Raw genomic sequence first — 26,340 nt, 5'->3', positions numbered from 1 at the left:
AATGGACACAGTGGACTTAAAAATTATAGTAGGGGGTGCCTTTATACCTTCTTTAGCTGGTAAAAATAGAAGGGTGTTAACTTGGGATGGTGGGTGGGTTTATTGGATGAGAAAAGTGGAAAAAAATAAGATAGATGTACACTTTTTGAGGCAAGCAGCTATACATGGGTTTGTGTATGTGAATGTGAAGGTTCCTAGGGGGTTTAGTTGCTGGTATAAACAAAAGGGCAAGTCTTGGGTGAATGGTAAAAGGGAGCTTGTTGATGGTGAGGTGAATGGTTTCCTAGAGTCTGTGAACAAAGAGGGGGCATGTGAGATGTATGTTACCAGTCATGAGCCAATTGAAGGAACTAACAAAACACCCTTCAAATGTATAGCTGGGAATGAGCTAACCCCTGCACAAAGGAAGGAACTGAAAAAGAGGTTTGGTGGGCCTAAAGTATATAAACCCAGCCCAGAACTTAGTAAGCCCACTGAAGAAGAGCCATTTAGGAGAAGCCCTAGGTTAAAAGACATTGTTATACATGACAGAGAGGCTGAGGAGAGGCTTCCTAGGGCAGAGAAAGTGAATGCTAATACACATAAAGGGAAGGGTAAACTCACTGCTGCAGATAAGGGTAAGGCTAAGGTTGGGGATGGGACTGGAAATTTTGCTAATTTAGTGAGAAAAATAAAAGAAAGAGTGAGGAGCTTAAGGGATGAAAGTGATGTGTTTAGTGATGAGGATGGTGATACAGAGTCTTCTGATTCTGAGTTGAGTGATTTTGAGTTAGAAGTTGATGAGGGAGAGGAGGACTTATACTCTGATGATGATGAACAGTGGTTGAAGAAAAAATTAGACCATATTAACAGTGAGGTGAAAGGCAGTTTGAGGGGAGTTACTGAAGGAGGGGATCAAAGTGATGATGAGGACACAGGGTTTGACATAGAAAGAAATCTACAGAAAATTGAAGTGAGGATTGAAGAGGAGGCAAATTGTGATTCTGATGAGCTAAAGAGTGTGGAAGGTGATTCAGATGATGATCAGGGTAGTGTTACTTGGTTTAACCCTGAGACAGACTTTGAAAGGGCTATCAAAATTGTAGTTGGTCAAAGGTTCAGTGATGTGCAAACAATGAGAAAAGCTTTGAGACAACATGCAATTGAAAATAGGTATGAGTATTACCTTCTTCACAATGATTCAAAGAGGCTAACAACATATTGCAAAAGGAAATGCAAGTGTGTGTATAACAAGAACAGTTGTAGGATAGTGAAGTGTACATGTAGTAAGGGTGTTAGGTGTAGGTTCAAGTTTTATGCAACAAGGCTTGTGAAATCAGAGGCTTGGCAAATTAAGACACTAAGGCTGAAGCATAGGTGTGTTAGGAGTAAAATGAACAACAAGGTGACAGCAGAGTTCCTTGCTGACAGGTACTTGGAGGAGTTCAGGGGCAACCCCAGATGGAAGATTAAACAGATTCAGGACAGGGCCTTGAATGACTTGGGGATCAAAATTACATACTCCAAGGCTTGGTTGGCTAGAAGCAGGGCAAAGCTTATAATATATGGCTCTTCATCGGAGCAATACTCAAAGGTTTGGGACTATGGGAAGGCACTGCTGAAATGGAACCCAGGGAGTGAGTGTAATGTGGTGGTGGATGATATTAATCAAATTGAAAGACCAATTTTTATGAGGATGTTTGTGTGCTTAGCTGCACTTAGGACAGCTGGTGCTGGTTTCTGGAGAGCTTGCTCAAGGCACTTTGTGTGTATGACCAAGGAGATGGCTTGACTTTTATGTCTGACAGACATAAAGTAAGTGGGTTGTGTTTGTGTTTAAATTACTTTGCTTTATTTGAATTTTCTGTACACTAACTTGTTAGTTTTGCCTTGTGTGTAGGGTCTCATAGAAGCATTTGCAGATGTGGCCCCCAAAGCTGAGCTCAGATTTTGTGTGAGGCATATTTGGTCAAATTTCAAACTGAAATTTCATGGTGCAACTTTCAAGGAATTGTTCTGGGCTGCTGCTACGGCAAGCACTCTGGTAAGCTTCTATTTAGGTTCTTTTATGTCAGTTTTATGGTGAACTATAATGTATGTTAGGAACATTTAGTTTTGCACATATTTGCATGTCTTTCTATTTTGTGAAAACTGTATGCCATGTGTCTATGTTGTGTTGAATGGTTGTCATGTGTGTGGTTGTATCAGTTTGAGTTTGAAGTTGCTATGGAAAGTATCAATTTTTTGGATGAAGAAGCATACCAGTGGTTGTCAAACATTGACCCCCAGCACTGGTCAAGGCATGCTTTCTCTACAAACTGCAAGTCTAACATGTTGTTAAACAACATGTGTGAGACATTTAATGCAGTGATTAGAGATGCCAGAGACAGGAATACCTTGTGTCCATGCATTTGCTTGCATAATGGACAAAAGGGATGATCCTGAGTTGTATGTGCACCCACATTACTATAGGGTGACATACTTGGCTGCATATGAGAACCCAATACAGCCAATGCCTGGCCCTAAGAATTGGGAAAAGGTCAAGCTCAGACAGCCTTTGCCACCTATGCTGAAAGTGCATCCAGGAAGACCTAAGGCAAAAAAGAGAAAGCTTGAACCAGGGGAGGGCACTTCTGCAGCACCTGAGGGCAAGAAGCCAAAGGTGAAGAAACAATGCAAGAACTGTGGTGGGTTTGGCCACTTTGCCAAAACATGCAAGGCTGAAGCAGCACCAGAACAGCCTAACCCACCTGCAACAAATCCAAAGGGTGGGAGGCCACAGATGCAGACTCCTTGGCTTAAGGAACAGAGAAAGAAAAGTGAAGAGAAAGCAGCAAGACAAGTATTTTGTGTATTTTGTGACTTGAGTGTATTTAGTGGCTTTGTTTCTGAGTCTTGTCATACTGTGATTGCAGGCTGCACTGAAGTTGCCACAATATCAGCCTCCAATAACAGCACAGGCTGGGTCAAGTAATGCTGCACCTGCAACTGCTGTGTCAAGCCAGCCTGCAACAAGAACAGAGCCTTTTCCAACTCAGCCTGTTACCAGGAGCAACAGGAGCCTGAGTCAGCCCACAAGAGTGCCAACAACTACTCCTCCCAAAGTCAAAATACAGACCAGGTCCAAGCTTCATGTAATGACAAGCAAGAAGGACAAGGATCTCAATAAAATGTGACCCTAGGTCTACTCATTAGTATTTTGTAATAGACAACCAAGTTTATTTGGTAGTTGAACAATGATTTTGCACAAAGGTGCCTTAACTTTTGTCTCAGCCAATGTAAAACAATTAAAAACATTGTGTTGCAAGTACTAATACGAAATGTGATATGTTTCTACCAAAAAGTTCCATTTCTCATTGATTTTGTTAAAAGTAGTACAAGAAATGTCATCCCAACATCCACACATAATAATTCAACAAAACAAAACATAAGTTGGGGATTTTTTTTGTTTATAAGAATTCCTAAATGAACCTAAGATCTAAAATACATAGCCAGTACCAAACCAAAACAACAAAACACAACAATAGCATGTACTGTGAGCATTTTCTTTGTTGTTGCATTGCTGCCATGCACTTCCTTGATCATCTTCTTCCTGTCTGAGCTAAGAGCTTTGCATTTCATCTTCAAGCTGTCAATCTCATTGAGCAAGCACCTCCTTTGTCCACTAACATCATCAACTTCCCTCTTCATGTCATTCAGCTCTCCCTTCATTAGTTTCTTGTCCAGCAGCAAGTTGTTAATCACCTCTGTTTGCCAAGGTGTTCCATCTGGTTGATCCACCCACTCAAAAGCTTTAAACCCCCTTGACTCAGTCACAGGATCATAGAATTTGCAGGTCCTAAACTTGCGTCCTGGGTTCTCCCTAGTCCAAGCAGTCAGCCTAGACATTGGAACTCCACATTGGCATTTTTTCTCCTTTGAGGGTGACATGCTAACTGAAGACATTCCCTTCTGAAATTCAGTAAGAACAAGAATGAAATTAATTGTATTTGAACACAATCACCATAATATAACCCTAATTTCAGTAGCCAATTCACATAACAAAAACCCCAATCTAATTTAATCTTACATGAACCCTAAGTATTTTAATTGAAATTGGGGTTTAATTGACCTCACAAAACGCCCAATTTCAATTACTCTTAGCAAATGCAACATAATCACGCAACGAATTGCCAAAAAATTACAACAGAAATCACGAAAATTGCTAGAGAATTAACGACAATGGCTTACCTTTTTGATGCTTGTTGTCGAGGAGTTCAATTGATTGTTTGATAATTAGAGGGTTTGGGATTGTTAAGGTTGCCCAAAAATACTGATTTGTGAAGAAAATCGCAAAAATTAATCTCCAATCTGCAAGAATTTGGTGTACTAATGAAGAACTAGGTTTAAATAAAAGGGAAATCGAGAGAAATTTGGGAAAAAATCAAAAACTAGCCGTTATGCTGGGCCCCACAAGCGTTTTCCGTCACCTGAGCTCAGATGAGGTGGTAAAACTGATGTTTAATTTTTTTATGAGGTGGTAAAGTAAATGTTTTTTTTTTTGGAGGTGGTAAATTCGACAAAGTCATTATTTGAAGGTGGTAAAAATGAAAATACCCTAATTATTAAAATAATTGTGACGTCTAAAATATTAGATTGAGAGAATAAGCTGATAATATATCATCTACTCCGTATGTAATATCCAAAATTGATTGGATTAAATATATTAAATTAGATTTACAACTTATAAAAAAATAAGGGCATCTCGTTCATACATTTTTCTAAAAAAAAAAATCGTGGTGAATGTTGTGAAATCTCGATGGTACACAGTGAAAAAATCGTTTTTGCAACCATATTTGAGAGATATTTTGAAGGATATAGTTTAGGGGTAGGATATAATTCATATGTTGTACTCCGATATCAAAGTGGATATTATAGGAGAGTGTTAGTAGGATATAATTCATATGTTGTATATCAAAGTGTAAAGGAGAGTGTTAGTAGGATTTGCTATTCTTTTGTGTAGGGTTGTTGAAACAGATACAACCTAAGAAACACAGGCAAATTCGATGTAAGCTGAATTTAATGAATTAGATATCAAAGACCTCTTTCCAAATGGTGTTAGCTATGCACAAACCTTCAACAACAAAGATCTGAATGGAACATATTATTCCCAATTGCACATTAATTAGACTACAAAACAACAAAGCAAAACTTTTACAACATTTACAATTCAACTAACACCATTTCCATAGCTTTTAGTTTCATCCGCAACCTTTTCCCATACACTAGCCATCTTTTATGCAAACCCAGCCTACAAAAGCAATATATTTCACCGGCATTAAACATACAATGTCGATCTTATTATGCAACAAAGTAATTACGTAGGACAAGAGGAACTTCATCACATCACAAAACGATTGCTTAAAACATTACTTAAACCACTACATCAGATCCTATAAGATGAGACATGGTTTCTTTTATCCACCTTAAGGCTGGCCTATAAACATCAAGATGCAAATCCCAAAAGCATAAACTAACTAGCAACGATTAAGTTATTTGGCTGATATAGACTGTACTGCTCTAAGCACCTGTGCTAGAACTTTTGATGTCACAGGTTTTACTGCATTAAGGCCATATTTCCATAAAGGTATTTAAAATTTATATAGCAAAATCATAATACACAAATACATTAAAGAACATATTACTTTAAAATGTATGTAAGAACTAATTAACAAGGTTATTTAAAGGTTTCTCTTTAGCTACTGGTATGTCAACTGAAATTATTCATCATCCAAAAGGAGAGAAAGCTGATATTCTTCATGAATGGTAACTATACTACTGTAATATAACACCTATTACTTTCTATATCTCAGCTATACCAAGTACTAATAATGCTTTGTGCATAGGGCAAAGTTTCATAATCAACAATTGGTAGATAGACAAGCAAAAGTGTTGCAAGTGTGATATCCACACACTCATGAAACACATATCAACATTCAAAATCTGAGAACCAAAAAAATAAAACATTCTGTTACATGCTCTAAAATTCTGTTATCACTATCTATTCCCACAAGATCATTAACATTTAATCAATTTATACTTCAGGCATCTAATGTATTACAGGAAGAATGCCATTGGTTACAAGTAACTATACCTCATTCTGATTTGAAAGATGTTATTGGTTACATAGGATGTTTAAATTGTGGGAAACGCATAGATATTCCTGTATTGACGCAATTCAACTGTGCTCACTGCAAAAAAAAAAAAAAAGGATAATGTTTCCGCATACTGGTAAATCATATAATGAATGCAAATTTCGTTAATAAAAAGGCTCAATCATATAGCAGTAATAGTATTTCTTTATGTTGTGGTTCCAGAGTTACTTTCAAATTTGAAGCTGATAACTTGCTATTTTATGCGGTTTTAGGGCGTATTTGAACCTAGTTTACCTGAACAAATTTGTGTTTTGGTTCACTTTTACCCTATTATTATGCAATTTTTGTGTATCTTATGCTTCACGGGTTGTTAGTATTTTTGTTGAGATTTTAGGTCCAAAGACGACCAAATGAAGCCCATGGTTACCAAACCGAGGTTAGAAGCAAGGAAATGATGGAAAGAATCCAAGTACAAGAGCATCGTAGAAGAAAACACGAAGAAAAGGGCCCAGAAGACCCTGCACGGCCGTGCAAGATGTTGCACGTCCGTGCAGGAGTGCAGACCTGAAGCCATCTTTCTGCCAAGGCCTGCACGGACGTGCCAAATATTGCACGTCCGTGCAGATGATGCAGCACGGACGTGCTTCCGTGATTATGAGGCAGCACGGCCGTGCAAGATGTTGCACGTCCGTGCAGGAGTGCAGACCTGAAGCCATCTTTCTGCCAAGGCCTGCACGGACGTGCCAAATATTGCACGTCCGTGCAGATGATGCAGCACGGACGTGCCAAAGGTGCACGCCCGTGCTGCAGCAGGTCGTCTTAAACTGAGTTTCTGCCTTGGTCTGCACGGACGTGCCAACTTCAGCACGTCCGTGCAGACCTACAGTTTACCCGTTTCTTGTTTTCACCGTCCTCTTATTTTAGGGGGTAATATAAATAGCCCCTTTGGACCATTTTAGGGGGGTTCCCAATTTTTCCAGATTTTCATACTCCTCTTAGTTTGAAACACAAAAATCCTCAAATTAGCATAGATTTTAGTTCTTGTTTTGAAGGTTTTCCAATCCAATCATTGTAGAAGACAAGTTCCACCATTGTTAGTCAATTATTGAAGCTTCTAGTAATTTTTCTTACTCTTTCTTTCTCTCTTCTATCTTTAGTTCTTGCTTTTTATTAATTGTTTGGTTGTTCTTTGCATGTTTAATTGTTAGATTTTACTTAATTCTTAGTTTTAATTTGTTCATGAATTCCTTGAAATCTTTAATTGCTTTAACTTCCATGGATTGTGAGTAGTCTAATTTCTAGGGTTTGGGTGAACCCTCAATGTAATCACCAACACTTGTTGCATGTACTAATTTGTTAATTGTGGGGTGTTAATTAGTTGAGCTTAAGAGGTTTCATTGTTAATTCTTGTAATTCGCCATTGCTTGAATTATTTATCTAGCTTCCTCAACGAAGGATCGAGAGATGAACTTGAGGAAGCTCCCTTATGCTTGATTGACTTGATTTGCCATGAGAATAGGAATTTCTAGTCAAGGGAATTTGCATGTTATCGTGAGGATGTTTTAACACTTGTTTCTTGCCCATAATCACGAGAGTAGGTTATGGTTTTGATGTCAAGTAATCCCTCTAGCTTGAGAGAGTAGTTGGGTGCATTTGATAACTTCCCCTAATTTATCCCCTAAATCACCATTTCTATGCATGCTACTTGTGGTCCGTGATGAAGTTGAGTGGTGTAACCCATGCCCTAGGCCTTCTTAATATTGTTAATCACCTCTTAGAATTAGTTGATTTGAATTAGAATAGTGTGACGTAATACCAACTTAAAACCCCCGACTTAATCTAGCTTGTTTAAACAATAACATTTGGTGGTTGATTCAACGCCTCTCATGGGTTCGACCCTTTCTTGCCCTTGCTACTAGTTGAGTAGGATCGAGTTAGGTCTTATTTCTTGATAGGTTGACGACGTCCTATCAGAAGCCATGGATGATTCAGGCACAATGGCTTTCACTACCTTTACTGCTGATACAGAAAAACTTTTTGGCAAATCAGCACAAGAAATTTACTTAATGAAACACTCTGTAAGCCTTTTATTTATATTAATTATTATTTTGCCAACACATTATATATTACTCAAAGTCTTTTGAATCATTGTTAACTCATATGATTCTTACTTTCACTCCTTGCACAGGAAGATATCCAGCTTTTTGAATCGATCCAGGAGAACATTTGTAACAATCATGTTCTTGTCCAAGTTGGCCCAACAACAGCTCTTTCAAGAAACAATATTCTTCAATGGTGTTTAAAAGGCATAGAAGTAGACAAAAAGAAACAAGGTGTCATCACCAAGCAAACTTATGAACACAAAACTGATTTCCCTTCATCTTTTGATTAAGTATATGAAAATAAACAGCTTGCCAATTCAGACTCAGTTTTACAAGATGATACTGATGATATCATTACGCCAGGTAATTTATATCTTTGCCAAAAAATCTTGCTTATTATTAATAAATTGAACTACCCAATCTAAAACACAACTAAATTTCAGATTCAAGTGTTACAAATGAAGAGCTACAGAATTTAGAGGACAATATTTCTCAAACTGATTTCAACACAGACTTATCTTGAGCACCACAAAAGAGAAGCTGTATTGAAGAACAAATGGCAAAAACACAGTGTTACAAAGAAAACTATTCCAAGTGTTCCTCATAACTTTGTTGAAACACAAGGTGTACGTCATATTGATTCAACTTCTTATCAAGGCACACCAGCTTCTGACACTGTTAAGATACAAGCTGTTTCTGTTAAACAAGAAGCACAGTTAATGAAGCCTATAGAGGGCAGTGCAACAAAAACACTACGCAAAAAATGATCACTAAATGCTTTGGTTGCAGGAGAGGAAGTAACGGATCCAGGAAAAAAAAAAAAAGATAACTCCCAGATTGAATACCAAGATCATTGTAACAACTGCTAGCATCTCTGTAATTAAAGAAAATATTGTCAAGCAAGCCTCTCCTACAACATTGATTGAGTAAGAGCACTAGTGTTTGAAGACTAGAAGATAGTGCAAGAATTCAATTAGTTCATTTTGGAAACAGACTATCTCACACTTTTGCATGAAAAACCAATCAATATAATTCTAGAAACTTTGGCTACCCATTTTGGTATGTATGGTTTTCTTTATAAAGAAGTGAAAGGATCACAATGGTAATGGAATGAACATAATAATACTCTAGAAGGGGGGTTGAATAGAGTATGGGCAATTTTCGCAAAACAAATATTTCAAGGTTTTAAGATTAGTTTCAAGGCGGAATAAACTAATCTCAGTTTTAAATTCAAGACTTTGAAAACAGTTTATAGAATAAAACCAATTGCTAATCAAAATGTTAGAAACGTTCTGTTGGATCAGCTAGTGATAAGTTTGAGCAACGTAAAGGTAAATGCAAGAATGAATAGTAAAGACACAGAGAATTGTTACGAAGTTCAGCACAGAGGCCTACGTCTCCGCCTAGGGTTGTTCAACCCGTAGGATTTTAACCACTTTTATTTCCTCCTTTAGAGTTCTAAAGCTTACTAGAAGATCTCACTATCTTTTCTCCGTAGCACCCCAGCTACACCTTAGACACTCAAATCCTAGAAATAAAAGTTAACCATCTCACTTTTACTATACTTTGAGTATTATAAATTTACTCTAAGTATATCACTCTTTTGATATATTTTTTTTCCACTCTTAGATTCCCTTTTCTTTTCTCTCAATCTAATCACACAATAAGGTATTAAAGAACTTAGAGAGAAAATATTTGACAACTCTTGCTGTAGCGTACGAAGGTTGAGAATACTTGTGAGTTGTTGTTCTTGTCGTTGTTCTTTCTTCAGCACACTTGAACATTTATAGAGTTGTAGAGCTGGAACTTGAATTTGAATTTTGAAGCTAGTCGTTGTTACTCTTCAACATTATTTGAACAATTCCACTTGTGCTATTTTTGAAGCTTCAAAAACCAACGTTCAAAGCAGCAAGAATTCCATCCTATCTTCAAGGAATAAAAACAAATATATTTGAATCTGAAAAACAGAAGTTGTTAAGATAAAAACATATTCAAATATTCAAATAATAAAATCATCATTATCCCTTATTTTAAGGAGTCTGCAAAACAAATTTGTTAGAGATATTTATCTTATCATTATCAAAGATAAATCTGTTATAGATAAATATTCAAACTTCTGCAACACAGATTTGTTAAAGATAATGATTTAAATACCAACAGAATATACCAAGATAAACAAGCCATCAAAGTAGGCTTAAAAAATCCTGCCAAATTAATAATGGACTTCAAGATATTAATTATGTATTGTGGGCTTAATAAAATATACCAATTTGTACAGTCCAATACAATATAATACCGTATTACATATGTTTTGACTTCCATCATAAACTTAAATAAAAATATCATCAAGGTGGAGCCTTAGCTTCAAGAAGGAACCTACATAAATGGTGTATTAGCATATATATGTATTGCCATTTTAATCATGTTCAAGGCTGCTGTGTTTAGAACTTACGTACAATCATAAATCTTTTGCTTCAAGTTACTAGAATATATAAGCTAAATTATTATGTATAGATAACAGTAGCCATAGTTATTTAAGGAGTGACAATCAACTTATGTAATATTGAATGAAAGTTTTTATCTAAATCTATATCTAGCCCCCCCCAAAAAAAAAGGGCACTTTATCTATATTAAAATAATGTAGCATTACATGTGAATATGCTAATTTGTTGTTGCTTTGGAAATTTTCAATGATAATATATTCAAAATACATGGATGTATCCCTGTCAATACTTAACAAACTTGTACATAGCTTGCCACTTAGTATAACTCATTATTATATAGTTTAAGTTTCTCAAAATTAAATTATCAAGTTTTGAAATAATTTTGATTTTTGATATGAATTATGGGTAAAGTGTTTTAAAAAGATGTCTATTAACTACTCTTAATACATTATGTCTTTTCAATTCTTAAAATTCAATTCATAGCCATAATTTATAGAAATTGTACTTTTATTCACTAAATTGCACAAGGATAGAGTACGCACAGATTAAAATAGCAGAGGATATAGAATTACCTAAATTGTACCTAGGGAGAACTTATCTATTTAGAACGTACTTTATGTGTATATATACAAATATACTCTTATTTATATATTAAAGCGCCTTCTGAGCTTCGTCTCCATCATCAAACCGTATACAAAATTCTAACTTAATATCTTTGTTTTTATCAATAGTCAAATATCATTTTAGGCACTTAAGATATAAAGACCATCAAAATTTACACGGTCATCACTTACTTCCGATAATCTAAAATCTACAAATTGATTTACATCATTTGCCCTTATGATTCTTTTTTTGTGAAAAGAAATTTATCAATCAATGAATTGTTGTTAAATGTCAAAAAATGTTAACAATATATCTATTTCAATTATTACTTTAGCTTATATGACATACATACCCAAATATAATTATATTGGGTTTTCTTTTGTTTTCCACCTTATGAACCTAAATTTTTAAAATTACAAAAATTTATCTACCACATAATTTAACATTACAACAAAATCATATCGAATTCCTACTATATCAACAGAAAATCACTATGTATATCTTCTAGAAAAAAAAAAAAAAATATAACACCACTTTAATTTTTAAAAAGAACAAATCAAAAAAAGCATAAGGTAAATGACTTAGGACGGCTAAATAAGGTAAATCCACCTAAGCATAATCTATATTTTTGGATCACCTTCCCACTAACTCACATACTTAGACAGTGAAAGTATGGTCTTTCGTACTATTATACTTGCATCAAAAGTCAAATCAAACTGTAAAACTTTACTTTTAATATATGCACATCTACCATCAAAATCATCTTGGTTGACCACTGAAACAAGAAACATTGAAAGAAGCTACACCATATCTTTATTTAACATATTATAATATAATCATATTTAAAATTCTATAGATAATCTTGTCCTATAAATATAGATACATTCACTTGCTGTATGAATGTTGTATATTTTTTTGCCATTTTTGGGTCAATATATACTTCTAAAGTCAGCAATATTTGATTATATAAAAGTACAAATATAAAATTATCAAAGTCATCAAACTCATATCATATTCATAATATAATATGAATACTCCTATTTGACTATGAAAACATGAACACTTTACTTTTGCTAATGACTTGACACACAATCTTGTTATCTATAGTAAACACAGGTTAAGAAAAAATCCGTACTTTACAATTTGAACTTAGGTAAAAAACAATTTATATTCTCTTGGCCTATCAAACACTATCTACTTTAAAGAAAAATATTATTTTATATAGCAAACAAAAAACCAAAGTTTAAATTTTAGTTTATATACATACTCCATTATGTTTAGAATAGTTGTGTACTATGAACATCTTAAATCAAAGTAACATATAAATTTTCTGAGCAATATAATCTTATTTTTGTCAAATAGGGATCTATAATACATGGTCGTTTATTTGAAGATGAAGTACAAATTATTGGACCGCAGTTCGGATGTGGTGAGCACTATGAAATATGGAATGCTCCTATCAAACCCCTGCCTAGGCATTTTGAAGTTACCATCATTCTCATATGATTTTATGTGGTATGAAATATGTGGTATGCTACAGTACTATTTCACTAGCATTATAATATAATCTGCCTATCATTCTCATATGATTTTATACAGAACTGCAACCAATAAACGGATTCACACAAAATGTCCGTGAAGACTCCACACATGGTATATTACATAAATACAGGTATCAATTCAGCACTAATTCCAAATAAATTAGGACTAACATTTGACTACTGTTTCTAGATGTGTTAGGAATTGTCCTGTTTGTAGATGAAGAGCCTCGACTGGTGGACTCATTTTATGGTCAGCAAGACTATGTTAGGGAAGTCATTATAACAGATTAAACGTAAGCACTATCTCATAATGATCATTATTGAAATCAATGTAGAATTCAATAATTTAACACATTTACTAATTTGAATATATACTATGTTTCCAGTAAAACACAGCCTGTAATTGTGAATGTGTGGAATCATCTTGCTGGAAGTGCATGTCATGAGTTGAGTGTGTGGGCTGAGAAATTCATTGTTGTTGGATTCACATCAGTAAGCCAACAAATCTTAAAGGTCAGAATTATATAAACCAAAACATCTATTCTATGAAGAAAATGCTTCATATGTCCATAATATCAATCTACAATGTAAATTATCATATATTTAATCACTCTATTTTGTTTATAATAGGATTCTCATTATCGACTGGAATATTTTCAAAGATAATTTACAATCCAGATGGTGATAGAGCAAATGTTTTGCGTGAATGGTACAAATACTTTCTTTTCCTACAGCCTGCTAGAAAGAATTTCAATTATAGCACATATACTTATGCAAATTCAATGATCCAGGGCAAAGCTTTACACCCAGATGCTTTTAGACAGACAGGACATAACCCTTCAAGTTCGACACCTGTCACAATTGAATATTTGAAGGGGAAAAAGCTCCTGATCTTAGCACTTCAATACAGCTGAGCATAATTCTTATTTTGACTGCCTATTACAACAATTGATGCAGAGCTGCTTTTGTTTTTGTTGTTGTGGACATTACTGGTAGTATATCACTAACAGCCCTGAATAATGAAGCTAAAAAAATATTGCAAATGAATGCTGATGAAATACATACTATGAAAAAATATGTAAGTCTTCTATTTTATAAAATCACTTTACATTTGTTATTCTAAATAAATTTGCACATCTGCCTTCGATAACAATTTTTCGACCTACTATATTATGTATATACACTAATTTACTTATATACATAAAATATTACAGGGGCTGTTACAAAGTTTCAAAACTGTCGAGCAGCAGCTTAGTTTAAAGATGATTTCATTCAAAGTTACACCTGCACCAATTCTGACTGCCAGCAACATATTGCAATGGTCTTTACAAGAAGTTGCCATCAACAGTGAGCCAAATCCAGTGCATAAAGTGAAGGTGCCAAAGAATGTAACCTATGAAATAATTTCAGCCGCATCTGTTAGGATTAGTGTGGAGATAGATAAATACATGGAGACATAAGGAGATTGCATAGAAGCTGCCTTATTGTTAAGGTTCGACCAAACTTGTGAAAAGTTCGGTCGAACCCGGTTTTAAGTCAGTAGGTGCACCAGTTTACATTTCTAGAGGAGGAGTGACCAAACCCAAGGAGGTTCGACCGAACCACCCCAGGTTCGACCGAACTCTGGGTAGGTTCGGCCGAACCTCCCTGCTCCCTATTTCGTCGCTTCGTTTTCGGCTTGTGCGATTTGCTTTAATCTTAGCCGTTGGATTGTATTTTCTACCTAGACTATATATACCTTTTCTAAGCCTCTTTGTTGAGATTTCACAAACATTTAAACACATAGAGATGTTTTGAGAGGGTTTGTGAGGAGCATTTGAATTCTATACAATTCATGCTTGTAATTCTTGAGTTCATTCATCATCAATATTACTCCATAGTGCAAGGGTGGGTTTTTTCTCCCGGTTCTCGGGTTTTCCCACGGTAACATTGTCTTCCTTTTACTTGCTTTAATTCCTTCAAAGTTGTTCTTGATTGTTATGCTTGTTTGTTCATTGCTATTGTGGGTTGATTGCAAGTTAGTTGAACACTTTAATCCTTACAATTGGTATCAGAGCCAAGGTTGAATCTTTGGTGTTTTGATGATTTAGGGTTTGTGTTAAACTTGCAATTGTGATTGAGTTTCAAAGTTTGGAACTTTAGGTGTTCAAAGTTTGAGTCTTGGGTGTCAAGTTGCATTCTTTGTTGTTGAAAACCTATTGTGAACTTTGTGTGTTTGATTTGCAATGGAAGAAGGCAAGTTGAGAATTGAGAAGTTTGATGGGAAGGATTTTGGGTTTTGGAAGATGCAAATAGAGGACTATTTGTATCAAAAGAACCTATATTTGCCCCTTACTAGTAAACCATCGGGTATGAAGGAAGAGGAGTGGAAAGTATTGGATAGACAAGCCCTTGGAGTGATTAGATTGACATTGGCTAAGAGTGTTGCTTACAATGTCAAAGATGTGACAACGACGGTTGGTGTGATCAAAGCATTGTCCAATATGTATGAGAAGCCATCGGCTATGAGCAAGGTGTTCTTGATGCGTCGTTTGTTTGAAATTGAGATGAATGATAGTGGTTCCGCCCCCGAACATATAAATGAATTCAATTCAATAATCTCTCAACTAGCTTCGGTTGAGATTAAGTTTGATGATGAAGTGAGGGCCTTGATCTTGTTGTCATCGTTGCCTAGAAGTTGGGATACCGTTGTAGCCGCCATTAGCAACTCTTCCGGAAAGTCGAAGTTGAAGTGTGATGATGTGAGGGACTTAATCTTGAGTGAGAGCTTGAGAAGGAAGAACTCGGGTGAGTCATCGGGTGGTGCTTATTCTAGTGAAGGTAGGGGACGTGGAAGACAACAAAGAGGTGCTCAAAGAGGAAGATCGAAGTCTAGAGGGAGGAGTAAGTCGAAAGGGAAGGTGAACATTGTGTGTTGGGGTTGTGGTGTGAAAGGGCATACTAAGAGGGAATGTCCTAATCCCAAGAAGAAGGGTGGTTCAAACCACAAGAACCACGATGATGCTAGTTCATCGGTTAGCTTGGCATCAAGCGATGAAATCGGTGATGCATTGATCTTGAGTGTTGATAGTCCCATTGAGTCTTGGATCCTTGATTCGGGAGCTTCATTTCATTCTTCTCCATGTAAGGAGATTTTCCAAAACTTCAAGAGTGGCAAGTTTGGAAAGGTGTACCTTGCGGATGATGAACCGTTGGAAATTTTGGGGAAGGGAGATGTCATGATCAAGACCTCAAGTGGGAGCTCATGGAAACTTGAAGATGTTAGGTACATACCTAAGCTAAGGAAAAATTTGATTTCGGTGGGTCAACTAGACTCAAGCGGTTATAGAACCATGTTTGGTGAAGGTACTTGGAAGGTGTCAAAGGGAGATATGGTGGTGGCTCGGGGCACGAAGACCGGCACATTTTACACTACCTTAGGGTGTAAAAGCATGATTGCTACAACCGCAAATGATGAGACTAAGCTTTGGCATACTCGGCTTGGTCACATGAGTGAGAAAGGGATGAAATTGCTAGCTTCAAAGGGTAAGTTGTCGGGGTTGAAATCAATCGACATGAAATTTTGTGAGACATGTGTCTTTGGGAAACAAAAGAAGGTGTCTTTCACAAAAACCAAACGGTCCTTGAAGAAGGAGAAGCTAGAACTTGTGCACACGGATGTTTGGGGCCCATACCCCATCAAGTCCCTTGGTGGTTCTCACTATTTTGTCACTTTCATTGATGATTCAACCCGGAAAGTATGGGTATATTTCATGAAGCACAAGTCGGAAGTGAATGAGAAGTTCAAGACTTGGAAGGCGGAGGTTGAAAATGTTTCGGGAAAGAAGATTAAGGCAATCAAGTCCGACAATGGAGGAGAGTATGAGTTGGAAGCTTACAAAAACATTTGTAAGGAGCATGGCATTGTTTTGGAGAGGACCATTCCCGGTAAACCTCGCCAAAACGGGGTAGAGGAGCGGATGAATAGGACTTTACTGGAGAGGGCAAGGTGTATGAGGTTGTTTGCGGGCCTCCCAAAGTGTTTTTGGGCGGATGCCGTTAGTACCGCGGCTTACTTGATAAACCGTGGACCTTCGGTACCTTTGGAATTCAAGATACCGGAGGAGGAGTGGAGTGGTAAGGAGGTGTCCTACACTCACTTGAAGACCTTTGGTTGTGTGGCCTATTTGCAATCCGAAAAGAGAGACAAGCTAGACCCAAAAGCCATCAAATGTTACTTCATCGGGTATGGATGTGAGAAATATGGTTATAGATTGTGGGATCCTAAGAATCGAAAGATTGTTAGGCATTGTGACATCACTTTTGATGAGAGCTCTTTGTACAAAGACAACTTTGGTGGGAAATCCGTTGAGAAAGAATCAATTGAAGATGAGCGGGAATTTGTTGAGCTAGATGGTAAGGTTAGAAGTGATAAGGAAGTTGAACAGGTAGAAGTTGAGGTGCAAATTCAACAAGCATCTCCTCAACATGGTGCTCATGTTCCGGTGGATTCGGATTCAAGTGATTCGGATGATGATGATCACTTGGAAACGGATGAGCGAGTAGTTATGGGTGAGCCCGTTGTGGTTCATGGAGAGCCATCTACACCACCAACGGTGAGGAGATCATCAAGACCAATCAAGCCACCACACCGATATTCTCCATCCTTGCATTATTTGTTGTTGACGGATTCCGGTGAGCCGGAATGTTATAAAGAGGCAATGGGCATGGGTGACTCGTTGAAGTGGGAGCAAGCAATGGAAGATGAGATGTCTTCATTGGAGAAAAACAACACTTGGGTGCTGGTTGAGTTGCCTAAGGGCAAGAGAGCACTTTTGTGCAAGTGGATCTTTCGAAAGAAAGAAGAACCGGATGGTACAATTCGGTACAAGGCAAGACTTGTGGTGAAAGGTTTTTCACAAAAGGAGGGCATTGATTATCATGAGATCTTTGCTCCGGTTGTGAAGCTAACCACTATAAGGATCTTGTTGGCTATAGTGGTTTCGGAGGACTTATTTCTTGAGCAAATGGATGTAAAAACCGCGTTTTTACACGGTGATTTGGAGGAGGAAATCTACATGAAGAAACCGGAAGGGTTTCAAGTTCCGGGTCAAGAGAACTTGGTGTGCAAGCTTAAACGGAGTCTATATGGGTTGAAACAAGCTCCTAGACAATGGTACAAGAAGTTTGACAATTTCATGCTAGGCAATGGTTTCGTGAGAGCGGAAGGTGACCATTGTTGCTACTTTCAAAGGTATGACAATGGCTATATCTACTTGTTTTGTATGTTGATGATATGTTGATTGCGGGAACTAGTATGGAAATTGTCAATGACTTGAAAAAGAAGTTGTCAAGAAGATTTGAGATGAAAAACTTGGGTGAGGCCAAGCAAATACTTGGCATGAGAATTTCTAGGGATAGCTCAACGGGTGTGTTGAAGTTATCTCAAGAGGAGTATGTCAAGAAGGTGCTTAAAAGATTTAACATGATTGATGCAAAGTCTCGAAGCTCACCTCTTTCAAGTGAGCTCAAGTTGACTAAGGAGGATTGCCCAAAGACAAGGGAAGAGAAGGACAAAATGGCCATTGTTCCTTATGCTTCGGCCGTTGGTAGCATGATGTATGCTATGATTTGCACGAGGCCCGACATTGCTCACGCAGTGGGAGTTGTGAGTAGGTTCATGTCAAATCCGGGTGAGAGACATTGGGAAGCCGTGAAGTGGCTATTGAGGTATTTGTTGGGTACTTCAAGTATGGCTCTTTTCTTTAGGAGAAATGGAGTTGTTTTGGAAGGTTTTGTTGATGCCGATTTTGGAGGATGTTATGATTCAAGCAAAAGCACTTCGGGGTATGTGTATACTATTGGTGGTACGGCCATTAGTTGGATGAGCAAGCTCCAAAAGTGTGTCTCTATGTCTACGACGGAAGCCGAGTATGTGGCTATGTCGGAAGCGGGAAAGGAGATGGAATGGTTGAAGGGTTTCCTTGAAGAAATGGGCATGAAACAAGATGTTTGTGCGTTGTATAGTGATAGCCAAAGTGCGGTTCAATTGGCTAAGAATCCTATGTTTCATTATCGCACTAAACACATCAAGAGGCGTTATCACTATACTAGGAGTTTGGTGAAGGATGGCACGATGTGTTTGAGGAAGATTGCTGGTTCAAAGAATCCGGCGGATATGCTCACTAAAGCTGTTTCTAGTGACAAATTGAGGTTGTGTAGGACATCAATTGGACTCCATCATTAATTTGAAGGAGTGTTGTGCTATGGTGAAATTGTTTTGATGAATGTATTAAGTGTTCTTGAGGAAGGAGTGTGTATGTGGTAGTCTATGGTGCATGTTTGATCCTATCTCCAAGTGGGAGATTGTTAGGATTAGTGTGGAGATAGATAAATACATGGAGACATAAGGAGATTGCATAGAAGCTGCCTTATTGTTAAGGTTCGACCAAACTTGTGAAAAGTTCGGTCGAACCCGGTTTTAAGTCAGTAGGTGCACCAGTTTACATTTCTAGAGGAGGAGTGACCAAACCCAAGGAGGTTCGACCGAACCACCCCAGGTTCGACCGAACTCTGGGTAGGTTCGGCCGAACCTCCCTGCTCCCTATTTCGTCGCTTCGTTTTCGGCTTGTGCGATTTGCTTTAATCTTAGCCGTTGGATTGTATTTTCTACCTAGACTATATATACCTTTTCTAAGCCTCTTTGTTGAGATTTCACAAACATTTAAACACATAGAGATGTTTTGAGAGGGTTTGTGAGGAGCATTTGAATTCTATACAATTCATGCTTGTAATTCTTGAGTTCATTCATCATCAATATTACTCCATAGTGCAAGGGTGGGTTTTTTCTCCCGGTTCTCGGGTTTTCCCACGGTAACATTGTCTTCCTTTTACTTGCTTTAATTCCTTCAAAGTTGTTCTTGATTGTTATGCTTGTTTGTTCATTGCTATTGTGGGTTGATTGCAAGTTAGTTGAACACTTTAATCCTTACAGCATCCATAAGTGCTCTTCAATCTGACTCTTTAATGATTGAAAGCAAGTGTGTTTCTGAAACTATAACTGGCCAATTGCAAAAGGAACAAAGGGAAAATAGCACTAAAGATACACCAAATGTCAATATTGTAGCACCAACAACTGAAGATACTGACATGTGCTCTGTCAAAGCACCATTTCCTCATTGGTCAATGCATAAGCGAAAGCGCACAGCCCTCACGAAACCACAGGTACAAATACTCAGTGAAATTCCCACAAAGCTAAGCAGCAAGAATTCCGCAACTGATGGATACACTAGCTCAACAACTGAAGCTACAAGGGCAAGAGTATAGTGACAACAGGGATACATCTGCTGCGAACCTTTTGTTACTTGCAGAATTAGCCACAGCTGATAACCCGACATCAACTAAGAAAGGTACATCATAAATTTAAAATCACAGAACCTGAAGCAAAATTAAAACAAACTTAGATCACAAAATCCTTTTGCCAGAAAATATATAGAACCTATAATATGATATATAGTTGTTGCATTTTGCTTACCTGTAGCACTATAATTTCCAAAATCTACTAAAAATGGTGTTTGCTGCATTTTCGACATTCAGCGCATCAAATTATGTGTTGGCATCAAATTATTCTGGTACAAATTTTGTTGACCATATTATCCTTGGAACAACTTCAACTAAATTACTATCATCAAGTTCAGCACTTCCACCAATATAAGTTTGATCGGAATCCTCTGCATCCAAGTCAATAATAATAATATCATTTTCTCGAAGGTTCATTGTTCCATCCCTATTTTTTATACCACTACACTATCCTTCCAATTTCAGCTCAGTTTCTTGATTAACATCTTTCTTCAACGCCTGCAGATATGTAAACATTTGTTGAGAAAGCTCACCCATATAACTAATGAACTAAACACCCTTTTCAATTTACTCTGCTCCGGATCAGGAATCCAGATCTTAGGAACAAATGAATAAGAAGATGATATATTATTATTTCTCATCATTTTCAAGAAGATATTTAAATATCCATATAACAAAACTAAGTAACTTAGACTATATAAATACATTGATTTTGCTTGTTCCTCAAGGCAAAAATTAATATTGGTAACTTTTTTGGGAAAAGTACACGCAACACGTACTCACACAAGAAATTGGCCAAAGGTGATCCCGAAGCCAAAAGTATGTAATGGACCCTAACTACCAATTTGTGATGACTGAAATCAACTCAGCTAGCCAAGCATTATTAACTTATGTCTAACAATTTTTGCTGCTACCTTTTCCAATTTGTGATGACTGAAATCCTCATTGTGATCAGGATAACCAAATTCTGCATCAGTTTCCACCTTACACTTTCTCAGTCTGTCTTTCACCCTTCCAATAAACATGTACTGATGTACCATCCCTCATATACCCGGGAAGTGCTCTAGGAAGTTATTGCTTTAAGTTTCAAAAGCTTATCATGCTAGATTTTCTGAATATATAGAAACTTCATAATGCAATCATGGCATCCTCATTTCAGCTCTGCCATCTTATATTGATGCTTGCATATTATATTCAGTACTCAGACTTCACAACATTTTTTAAAATCAAGTTCAACCTCAATCCAACATGTTTTCTACATTAATAAGACCTTTATACAATAGCTTTCTCTGTAAAGTTTATAAGAGTTTTGACAAACAAGGAATCTGTTTACAAAATCATTAAGCTTCAAAGCTCAACCTGTACATATCTCTACTCCATTATAAGTAGTCTAAGATTTCCATAAATTCCAACCATTTACTTTAGCTAAAATTTGAAAGCACCAAGCAAACTATCTTCTGCATAAGTCTCATCCAATTTCCAGTCACCTGCATTTTCAAGATTGCTATATAATTCTCTCCAAGAACCTTTCAAATAATTATCTTAATTACCTCATCTGTTTGAACTTTCTTTACCACTTTGTTTGTTACCTCCTATGTATATGATACACACCACAAGTAAAAACCATAGTACACATCGTCTCTGCACTGCCCCAACATCTTCTAAGCAATACCGATGACTTGGGAACCGCGCACAACGCTCGCGAGTCCACAACTAGTTTTCAAAAACATGTCCCGTTCTATACTGTAAAATTTTTAATGGCCTTATCTTAGAATGTCAGGAGACTCAGGACATTAATATAAGGAAAAACTGCTGTTAACGACAGTAAGCAAAACCTTTTTTTTTCCATTCATAACATGAAACCAAAGTGATAAACACTTAGAAGTATATATGTATGTAAAGTTTCGAGAGATCATCAGGAACATCAAATTAAGAGAATACTAATACACTAATTTGTATTTAACAAACTCGGATTCATTAGTCTAGTAATTAATCTGACCCTTTCAATACGTAATTCAATGCTTAATTAAGTACGTACATTTTGAACAATCTTGAATATTCAGTCACTAAAAGAGTAGTACTGCATGCCACAATGCCAGAAGTTTCATCATTCTGAGTGACAGACAGTATCATAGTACAGTTGAAAAGTCCACAAATTAAAGACAGTATTATTGGTACATCCTACAAGCTACAATAAAGAATATTCAGTCATCTCTAATCTCTAATTCTAAGTGACAGCCACATATAAAGACAACCCCACAGGAAGCTGACTTGCTTGGTTCGTGTAGTAGCTTGCAGGTCAATCGGGGTCTTGGCTTTAATAATGTGTGGTCTTAAATTATGTTACGTTGCAATTATATCGAAAGGTAGATTGAGCAAACCTTGAGTTGAATAAATAGTTGAATATATGAACAATTATTTCATTCATTCATTCATTCACAAATATAACTCCCATTACCTCACGCGCTGTTTTTCTCCAAAATGAAAACTATTCCACCCATTTCTTCATCTTGGCCTTTTCTCTTTCTCGTAATTGTATGGCTATGCACTTGGTGCTGTACACCGTATGTTTCCAGTCAATGTCTCGACGACCAAAGATCTTTACTCCTTCAGTTCAAGAACAATCTTACTTTTGGTTCCATCACTTTAGAGGAGTCAATGGGGTGGAATCAAAGCACAGATTGTTGCCAGTGGAGCGGCATCACCTGCGACCACTCCACTGGCCGAGTCATTGGCCTTGCTGTGATGAACACGAAAATCACTGGCAGCATCAACAACTCGTGTAGTTTGTTTCATCTTCAGTTCCTCAAAAGTCTGAATTTGCAATATAACCATAATTTGCAAGGTGAAATTTTGTCAGCAATTGGCAATCTACAGTCTCTTGAGGAATTAAATCTCCAATATGCGAACTTTTCTGGAGTCATACCAAGTTCCATCAGCAACCTCAAGAAGCTTCGTTCAATTTACCTCACTAAGAACCACTTTTCTGGAGTCATACCAAGTTCCATCAGCAACCTCAAGAAGCTTCGTTCAATTTACCTCTCTAAGAACCACTTTTCTGGAGTCATACCAAGTTCCATCAGCAACCTCAAGAAGCTTCGTTCAATTTACCTCTCTAAGAACCACTTTTCTGGTCCCATCCCATCATTTTCGTCAATGAAAAATCTAGAACAGTTAAGTCTTACTCACAACAATTTAAATGGTTCTACCAATGCCACAGAGTGGGATAAATTACTCAGTTTAAAAGAGCTTGATTTGTCATATAATTTACTGGATGGAAGTATTCCTACCTCTTTATTCAGTTTGCCATTAATATCATACATCGATCTGAGTGGAAACAAATTTAGTGGCCAACTGAATGAATTTGCAAACATAGCTTCTTCCCAGGTAGATGTTCTTGACTTGAGCAACAATAATTTGGAAGGGCCAATCCCAAATTCAATTTTCCAATTAAAAAACCTTTCCGTGCTGGAACTATCTTCAAATAGGCTCAATGGCACGCTAGATCTGGGTAACGATATTCTACATAGCTTCAAGAATCTCAGGTATCTTGATCTTAGATACAATAACTTGATTTTTCCAACAACAATTTTAGTTCCATTGACCCTAACATTGGCAACCATTTATCATCAACAAAAGCTTACTACCTGTCATTTTCGAGAAATAACTTTCATGGGATTATCCCTACGTCACTATGCAATGCCACGAATCTAGAGGTTCTTAATCTCGAATACAATAACTTTGGTGGCATAATCCCTGATTGCTTTACCGCCCTGACTCAACTAAGCACGTTGAATTTGAGAGGGAACCAATTACATGGTGAAATTCCTGCTAAATTCAGAGAAGGTTGCAGCTTGGAAACTCTCGAATTGAATGAGAATTTTCTTGAAGGAAGGATACCTCGATCACTTGCCCACTGCAAAGCATTAAAAGTATTGGATCTTGGAAATAATCAATTGAATGACACATTTCCTTGTCATTTGAACGGCTTATCTAACTTGCAAGTTCTCATCCTTCATTCCAACAAGCTCCATGGAACTATTGTTTGTCCACAGAGTCACTCAATATGGCCATTACTTCAAATAATGGACGTATCTTCCAATCACTTTATCGGTGAACTGAAAGCCCAAAGTCTTTTTAATTGGCCATTGATGATGGCTGGAGTAACTAAAGAGCAATCAGAACCAAGCTTTATACAAACCTCTTTTTCAGGTGGTGCTAAATACTATCAAAATTCAATTTCACTCAACTTTAAAGGTAATTCCTATCAGTTGCAATATATCCTAACAATCTTCACTAGCATTGATTTCTCCAACAATGCTTTTCATGGTGAGCTGCCAGAAGAGTTGGGAAATTTGAATGCTCTTGTAGTTCTCAACCTCTCTTACAACTCTTTCTCCGGCCATATTCCATCATCACTTGGGAATTTGAGCCAGATTGAGTCATTGGATCTCTCTTGGAATAACTTGAGTGGGAAGATACCTGCGCAACTTGCGAACTTGAATTTCCTAGAGTACTTGGACCTATCCTTCAACAAGTTGTCGGGAAAGATCCCAACAGGCCCTCAACTTCAAACATTCAAAGCATCTTCATATGAAGGCAACCAAGGACTCTACGGTCCACCATTGACAGCAAAAGATCCAACAGTGACTCCACCTACTTCTTCAGAGGGATCAAATTGGAGTTCAAAGAGCGAACAAGAGTGGATGTTAAGGGGTGCTGAAGTTGGGTTTCCGGTTGGGATTACCGTCTTTGTAGGGCCTATCCTTTACATCAAAAGGTATAGGGAATGGTATTGCAAACATCTTCACATACTGATCATGAAAATCCTACGAAAGGAAGATAATATTACAAGGGCAAGGAGGAGGAGAAGGAGGAACCAACAAAGGCAGAGACACTAGACCCATAGAAATCAAGTAGAAGTCAATCAAGGGTAAGTATGATTTAAATTATCACTTAACATATTCAAGTTTGTATGTCTTTCTATACATACTCCGTATTATTTTTGTTTTCTCTCCTCTGTTTTGCCTCACTTAAAAGTACCATTTTTAATAGCTACTCCTACATTGCCTTTTAAATTTCCAAGACTCCATTTAATTTAATTTGTTTCATAAATAAACGTTCTGGTCTTTAAAAAATCTTCCATTATAGATTTATACCTCCATCAAAGAGCGTAAGATTTTTTAATTATTATTTCAATATTTCATAAATTGTTATTGAATTTCGTATTCATGTGGTTTCATCTTTTATATAGGTGTTGCTGTGTCGGATACTGCTGTGGATACCAGATATGTAATGTATTGAACTAAAGATTTTACGCATGTATGGTGAAATAAAGAATCATAGTAATTAGTATAGTTTGTAAGACTTTAAGAATTGTATAAGTATCAAGGTATGACACTTTATAATCAGTAGAATTGTGTTCTTACTGCTTTATATATATTCCCCTTAGCTTTCTAAAAGCATGTCCAAGTCGCGTTCTTAGATCCAACAAGTCCCATGGAACGAATGCTTCAAATAATATTACGGATTTATCTTTCCGGCAATTTAGCAGCCAAGTAACTGGCCATCTAAAATTATGATTGCTAAAATAAGTTTTACTCAATTTGAGCTAGCTTGGATCACTACAAATTCCCTCCCAAAGTAAAATTCACGTTGAACCTAACCAAGGCCCACTCTTTTGTCATGGTCAATCTTTTACAGCCGACTCTTTTGTCATGGAGCTTTGGCCGACCATTATTCCACACATTTAGTATCAAGGCCAATAATAGCTATTTATATACTTTAAGTATGTAGCTAATTTTGATATGTAATTGTTCATTACAGGTTTTTTTTTCCTTTTTAATTTGTTAGTGTTGTAGTGGCTTATGAAACATCTTGTTATTTGTTGTCTTGCATATTGAACTAATATGTCTTAAAGCATCTCTAATAGTTGTAGGTAGAAACTTGTTGCAATTTTCAAATTCGCTTACTAGCTAATTGAGAAAGTGGTGCTCATCTAACATAGGAAGCTAAGCTAGTACCTGGTCATTGGGGTACAAACTAACTTACTAGCTTAGCTAGAAAGTGAATAATTAGCTTCAAGTCTTACCTGGCATGGTACAATTAGCGTGGTATGTAGGATGAAAAATACTAGATTAGGTATATAGATAATAATTAGTCATTATTAAAAATATTTAATTGGATGAAAAAAGATTTT

At 36.8% G+C, this 26,340-nt stretch overlaps 3 protein-coding genes across 4 annotated transcripts in view; 2 read left to right on the top strand and 1 right to left on the bottom strand.

Annotated features, from left to right (window-relative positions):
* Positions 1–3,420: 3,420 nt before the first annotated feature.
* Positions 3,421–4,340, bottom strand: LOC110718255. Its single transcript, XM_021897091.1, has 2 exons — positions 4,210–4,340; positions 3,421–3,930 (listed from the first exon to the last, which is right to left on the bottom strand). Exon 2 carries the CDS (start codon positions 3,922–3,924, stop codon positions 3,451–3,453), a length of 474 nt encoding a protein of 157 aa, XP_021752783.1. The 5' UTR covers positions 3,925–3,930; positions 4,210–4,340; the 3' UTR covers positions 3,421–3,450.
* Positions 4,341–22,407: 18,067 nt separating this feature from the next.
* LOC110718251 (receptor-like protein 12) overlaps positions 22,408–26,340 on the top strand; it is a 29,886-nt gene continuing 25,953 nt past the window's right edge. The window contains exons 1-2 of one of the 2 annotated variants that reach the window (XM_021897087.1): positions 22,408–23,071; positions 23,144–23,274. In XM_021897087.1, the coding sequence (XP_021752779.1) occupies positions 22,623–23,071; positions 23,144–23,274 (580 nt within the window). In that variant the 5' untranslated portion in view covers positions 22,408–22,622. Of the gene's footprint in view, positions 23,275–26,340 lie in introns of both variants that reach the window. The other variant, XM_021897085.1, reaches the window with a different exon arrangement.
* On the top strand, positions 23,976–25,552 carry LOC110718254 (receptor-like protein 12). Its single transcript, XM_021897090.1, has 2 exons — positions 23,976–25,074; positions 25,396–25,552. Exon 1 carries the CDS (start codon positions 24,227–24,229, stop codon positions 25,040–25,042), a length of 816 nt encoding a protein of 271 aa, XP_021752782.1. The 5' UTR covers positions 23,976–24,226; the 3' UTR covers positions 25,043–25,074; positions 25,396–25,552.

The sequence above is a fragment of the Chenopodium quinoa genome, unplaced genomic scaffold (genome assembly GCF_001683475.1).
Source record: "Chenopodium quinoa cultivar QQ74 unplaced genomic scaffold, ASM168347v1, whole genome shotgun sequence".
Lineage (NCBI taxonomy): Eukaryota > Viridiplantae > Streptophyta > Magnoliopsida > Caryophyllales > Amaranthaceae > Chenopodium > Chenopodium quinoa.
Note: the sequence above shows the minus strand (reverse complement) of the source record. Positions and strands in the feature narration are given on the sequence as shown.

Coding starts and splice junctions, on each gene's coding strand:
- LOC110718255 (XM_021897091.1), bottom strand. CDS start 3,924: ATGTCTTCAGTTAGCATGTCACCCTCAAAGGAGAAAAAATGCCAATGT.
- LOC110718254 (XM_021897090.1), top strand. CDS start 24,227: ATGGACGTATCTTCCAATCACTTTATCGGTGAACTGAAAGCCCAAAGT.